Below are 6,000 nucleotides of genomic sequence, written 5' to 3'. Positions count from 1 at the left end.
ACTATTAAGCAATAGTATTTCTACACAAGAAGCCCATTTTTATTATCAGCTTCTTAGGTAACTCATCGACTGAATGTGCTTTTCTTTAAAGACAACTTGTCGTCTATCCAAATTCTGAGATATTTATGAGCAGGGGCACGATCAATTTGGCCACCATCCAAGCTATAAGATGCCGAAACATTTGAGTCATTATTGTGCGCTCTCGAAAACAAATGAGGAAGCATGTTATGAGAGGGCTTGCCTGGTCGCACAAGAACCATATCAGCACCCTTTAAAACTTTAAGTCACAATACTTGCCAACTGTCTGATATGAGATTAAATGAAAAGATCATCGAATCTCATCAAATAGTTGAACACTAGCTTATTTACATGTGTTTTACTTGAAACTCAGGAATGGGAGTGCATTGCATAGGAAGATAGATGTAGGAATTGTACTGTATGTTCTTTATTTTATGATACATGTATTTTGACTTTGTAACCTTTACTGTGTATGACCTTTGAGTGTTGTTTAAAAACTGTTAGGAGGAGGTTGCAGAGATCGAGCTGCAAGATTTCATGCCCAAGGAAGTCACATTTCCTTTCTCTTGCTTGTTTAACAATAAGTGGACCTTTATCTCGAGAGGCCTGGAGTTTACATCAGTGAGAACAGTTTCACAAGGGTAAGCCTATAGTATTATAATGATTTGTAGTAGTTAATAAAAATATTTTATTAACATGGATGTAGGGTCTAAGGACTGTAAGATAGATGGTAGAAAGTGAGTACATTTTTGTTTGAATTTCATACAGTACTCTGCGTGTTTGTCACTCACTTCTACTCACATTTGAGTTCTTGAACAGAACCACTTCCATCTTCCTGTTCTTTTTTTACTGCATAGCTATCCAAGATGAAGCTAATCCTGAGAATCTCCTTCACCTTCACACTGTTCTACACAGGTAACCTTTCAAATGGTGTTGTTTGGTTCCAATCTTTTATTTGAGCCAAAATGTCAATATGTTCACCTTATTTCCACATACGGTAGCAGTTGGTATACAAGTTTAGTCTGTTAATTATTAGTTAGTGCGTTTGATCAATGTTTAGATGTTTTGTGACTTTATTCCTGTGATCTGGTGTGTTCTTCAGTAGCAGACGCACTACAGTGCTACACTTGCGAGTCTGATGAGTGCAGCGAAGCAACGTTGGAGATGTGTTCTGGGGGAGAGGTGTGTTCCACTAGGACAACTGTATTTGGTGATTTAGGTAAGTCTGGTTTGGAGTTGAGTCTGTTCTTGTAATGAATGGTTGCAATAAATTCCAGGCTGATTACATAAATATGGTCCCGATTTTTTCCCCCCTCCTGGACAGAAGAACCTCGGGGCCCTTTCACTTTAAAGTCATTTTTACTCCCCGTCAGGGACCAGAGTCTCTAAGGATTGCACAACGAGAGAGGAAACCTGTGTATTCATGGACGCAACAACAAGAACATCAATCAGTGGTGGATACACACACACCTCCAACGCCGTGTACTGCTGCAGCACGGACGGCTGCAACAAGAATACTCTCCCAGGTAAGCTCATACATCATAACGTTTCTCATTTCTTCAATTCTCTCAGAATCACACTGGTGACGTGGTTTCAGTATTTCATAGAAACACTACGTGCAACATTTTCTTAGTTTAACATTGTGCATAGTGAAAAACTTACCATGAACCTCATTATAACCTGGCAGCGTGATTTAATTGGATAATTTTCTTCAACAATGTGCATTATAAAGAGTTCACTAAACTCACCTCCTTATAACACACATTGAAGAAAGAAAAGTTTTAAGCAAGATCACACTGTGAGTTTACAGTGTGGTTTATGGCTCTTTTGCATTAGGAAAATGTTTCCCCTATGCATTGTCAGTGCCTGATAAGTGGAGACTACTACTGATATAGAGCTGCAGGTAACCTAGGAGTGTTGGCAGGAAGTGGGCTGGCAACCGGAGGGTTGCTGGTATCAAATCCAAGCTCCACCACTGTGGCAGCCCCCCGCACCTCTCCAAAACATGTACGTGTATTTTCAGTATGTCTTTCGGAGGGGTTTGTTTATAAGTGGACGGCACATGTCGGTTGGACCACTTGATTTGACCAATAAAGTCATCTTATTTTAATAAAGGACAGAACAGTGACATGACATCTGAAGCATGTATAAGGCCACACATCTGAGAGACAACACAAGCACAGCCATTATGTCAAACACTCCAACCGATTCGAATCAAATAATTGATCAATCAAGTTCTTGATATTTAGTTTAAAATACAGTGCCTTGCGAAAGTATTCGGCCCCCTTGAACTTTGCGACCTTTTGCCACATTTCAGGCTTCAGTGCTCCTTGGGATGTTTAAAGCTTGGGAAATCTTTTTGTATCCAAATCCGGCTTTAAACTTCTTCACAACAGTATCTCGGACCTGCCTGGTGTGTTCCTTGTTCTTCATGATGCTCTCTGCGCTTTTGACGGACCTATGAGACTATCACAGTGCAGGTGCATTTATACGGAGACTTGATTACACACAGGTGGATTGTATTTATCATCATTAGTCATTTAGGTCAACATTGGATCATTCAGAGATCCTCACTGAACTTCTGGAGAGAGTTTGCTGCACTGAAAGTAAAGGGGCTGAATAATTTTGCACGCCCAATTTTTCAGTTTTTGATTTGTTAAAAAAGTTTGAAATATCCAATAAATGTCGTTCCACTTCATGATTGTGTCCCACTTGTTGTTGATTCTTCACAAAAAAATACAGTTTTATATATTTATGTTTGAAGCCTGAAATGTGGCAAAAGGTCGCAAAGTTCAAGGGGGCAGAATACTTTCGCTGTATGTAGATTTAATTAAGGACTTGCTTTACAGGATACTGACATTTTTATTTTTCACCTGTGGTACAGTGCTCAGTGACAAGCCCAATAAACTACAATGTTACACCTGCAAGAGTAAAGGGGATCAAGTCTGCAACACAGTTGTACAATGTGTTGGAGTTGAAGACCACTGCTTCAAATATACAGGTAGTTCATTTTCAGTGGCATGAAATCCCTCGGAAAGTATTTAACATTTGCTCTAATGATTTTTGTTGTGTTTTTCATGTTGCCAGTGCCCGCTGGTGATGGAAGTAATGATGGACGACACCTGGGCTGTGCCTCCGCTGATGTATGCCGCTGGCCCGAGACATCCCCCTCTGCGCCTAACTTCAACTGTTGTAAAGGGAGTCTCTGTAACAAAGCCACGGGGATTGGACTGAGCTCTCTCCCTCTTCTGCTGGGTCTCCTCCTCATCTCACTGGTCTAGTTAGTGGGAGGATTCATGGTAATCCCAACCGTTAAGAGTGATGTGTGTCCACAAGATCAGGAAACGTCGGAGTTTAATTTGTTCGTAGAAGTTAGGAAGTTTGATGATTTGTGTAAGGCTTTTAAAATAAATAGTAAAAAGTAGGCCGTTTTAATATCTTTAATTTGGCACTCTACTCTGTAGTGGGATATGATTTTAACATCACTGTATTTTATAAACGCTTATTATCGAAATACCACTGCAGTGTATGTTACATAATGTATAGTACAAAGCTCAAGGTTGCACCCTTCCTCTCTCATAGGGCCCGATCAGGCCTTTCCCACGCACTTCTCAGGAGTTGGTATTCAGACTTACCTTATGAAGGTGCATAACGGGCCTTGCAGGTATGGTTTCCTTGTGCACACTGAGTAAACAAATGTAATTCAGCTGCTGAAAACCCTCCCACTTGCTGGCCAATATATTTTCTCACAGAGTTTTCATTCAGTAGGGTTTTCAGTACATTTATCTTCAGCAATTCTGTTAAAACCACAATATGTAACTTTTTGGGTGACTCGACCAAATTCACATAGACATGTGAGTTATAGATCTTTCATTCCCATTGAAAGCAAGTCTAAAAAGCAGTAGATCTGTTCTATGTGTACTATTTCTATGCTTCCCATTCTGAAGTTCAATTTTTGCATCATTTATTTTTGGTTGTGTACACCACTTTCAAACAGCTGAATATGCAATATCTTTGGTTATGGAAAATATATTTCACAGCGGTTTATATTGTACAATGATTAGCCACACAATGACTGCTTGTTATGTCACATTAACTGAAATACCGAGAACTATTTGATTTTTTGCAAACAGCAAATGGCGGAGTGATTTCTGCACAGGGTGTCTTTACGGTGTACCTTTAAGTAGAATTTTGTGGACAGACTAGAGTACATTGAGAGAATGGGTTCAGAAAATAGGAATCAATGAGGGAAAGCCATCTAAATAGGTGCATATTCATTACAATGTCAACACTAACTGGTAAATGTAAAAATACTCTGATCTTGTAGATTATGAATCATAACAAAACAGGTTTGGAGAGCCTTTATGCACAAAAGACACTGAATGTATAAAACATTAGGAATACCTGCTCTTTCCATGACAGACTGACCAGATGAATCCAGGGGAAAGCTATGATCCCTTATTGATGTCACCTGTTAAATCAATCCACTTCAATCAGTGTAGATGAAGGGGAAGAGACAGGTTACAGAAGGATTTTTAAAACTTGAGCCAATTGAGACATTGACTGCATATGTGTGTCATTCAGAGGGTGAATGGGCAAGATAAAATATTTCAGTGCCTTTGAATGAGGTATGGTAGTAGGTGCCAGGAGCACTGATTTGAGTGTGTCAAGAACTGCAACACTGCTGGATTTTTTTATGCTCAACAGTGTGTATTCTTATTTTATTTAATCTTCATTTAACTAGGCAAGTCAGTTTAGAACAAATTCTTATTTTCAATGACAGCCTAGGAACAGTGGGTTAATTGCCTTGTTCAGAGGCAAACGACACATTTTACCTAGTCAGCTAAGGGGATTTGATCTTTCGACCTTTCGGTCACTAGTCCAACACTCTAACCACTAGGCTACCTGCCACCCATCACGGCCTACCCCGGCCAAACCCTAACCCGGATGACGCTGGGCCAATTGTGCGCCGCCCTATGGGACTCCCAATGACAGCCGGTTGTGATACAGCCTGGAATCGAACCAAGGTCTGTAGTGATGCCTTTAGCACTGAGATGCAGTGCCTTAGACTGCTGCACCACTTGGGAGCCCAAGAATGATCCACCACTCAAAGGACATCCAGACAACTTGACACAACTGTGGGAAGCATTGGAGTCAACATGGGCCAGCATCCTTATGGATTGCTTTCGACACCTTGTAGAATCCATGCCCAGACAAATTGAGACTGTTCTGAGGCCAAAGGGGGTGCAACTCAATATTAGGAAGGTGTTCCTATTGTTTTGTACACTCAGGGTATGTTGATGAATCAAAAATACAGTGGTTTGATTAATTTTGAAAATTGCCACATTCAAATCTTTAACCCATGGTAATGTTGGAAGATTAGTGTATATGCAATGATAGTAGGGAGAATAGTGTACAATAGTAGGCTATTGACTCGTCTATTGCCTGCACTAACCATGGAACTGTGTGATAACACAGCCAAGTATTGTACCATGTGTAGGGTTCAAACTGTTATGGCTTGGTCTGCACTTTTGGTAACACTTTACTTGACACCCAGTGTTATAACACGTTATGACACGGTCATAACCATGTCATAATATGTCATTCCAGCTGACATTACGTGTCATAACCTGTCATAATGTCATTCCAGCTGACATTACGTGTCATAACCTGTCATAATGTCATTCCAGCTGACATTACGTGTCATAACCTGTCATAATGTCATTCCAGCTGACATTACGTGTCATAACCTGTCATAATATGTCATTCCAGCTGACATTACGTGTCATAACCTGTCATAATATGTCATTCCAGCTGACATTACGTGTCATAACCTGTCATAATGTCATTCCAGCTGACATTACGTGTCATAACCTGTCATAATGTCATTCCAGCTGACATTACGTGTCATAACCATGTCATAATATGGTTAGAACACTGTCATGACACATATATTTAGACTTGTTGTGAGAAATTGTGTTA

The 6,000-nt window shown here is 40.1% G+C and overlaps 1 protein-coding gene across 2 annotated transcripts; it reads left to right on the top strand.

The window, feature by feature from the left end:
- Positions 1–591: 591 nt before the first annotated feature.
- LOC139375622 (urokinase plasminogen activator surface receptor-like) lies at positions 592–3,469 on the top strand. 2 transcript variants are annotated; one of them, XM_071117413.1, is made up of 6 exons: positions 592–659; positions 876–933; positions 1,121–1,237; positions 1,392–1,544; positions 2,903–3,019; positions 3,106–3,468. In XM_071117413.1, the coding sequence occupies exons 2-6, from the start codon at positions 885–887 to the stop codon at positions 3,297–3,299; spliced, it is 630 nt and encodes a 209-aa protein (XP_070973514.1). In that variant the 5' UTR covers positions 592–659; positions 876–884; the 3' UTR covers positions 3,300–3,468. The 2 variants fall into 2 exon arrangements, with proteins under 2 accessions (XP_070973514.1, XP_070973516.1); XM_071117415.1 differs by having other exon boundaries at positions 621–659; positions 1,124–1,237; positions 3,106–3,469.
- The last annotated feature ends 2,531 nt before the right edge of the window (positions 3,470–6,000 follow it).

This window comes from Oncorhynchus clarkii, chromosome 20 (assembly GCF_045791955.1).
Source record: "Oncorhynchus clarkii lewisi isolate Uvic-CL-2024 chromosome 20, UVic_Ocla_1.0, whole genome shotgun sequence".
Lineage (NCBI taxonomy): Eukaryota > Metazoa > Chordata > Actinopteri > Salmoniformes > Salmonidae > Oncorhynchus > Oncorhynchus clarkii.
Note: the sequence above shows the minus strand (reverse complement) of the source record. Positions and strands in the feature narration are given on the sequence as shown.

Coding starts and splice junctions, on each gene's coding strand:
- LOC139375622 (XM_071117413.1), top strand. CDS start 885: ATGAAGCTAATCCTGAGAATCTCCTTCACCTTCACACTGTTCTACACA. Junction 1,545..2,902: donor CAACAAGAATACTCTCCCAG/GTAAGCTCATAC, acceptor CCTGTGGTACAG/TGCTCAGTGACAAGCCCAAT. Junction 3,020..3,105: donor CCACTGCTTCAAATATACAG/GTAGTTCATTTT, acceptor TCATGTTGCCAG/TGCCCGCTGGTGATGGAAGT.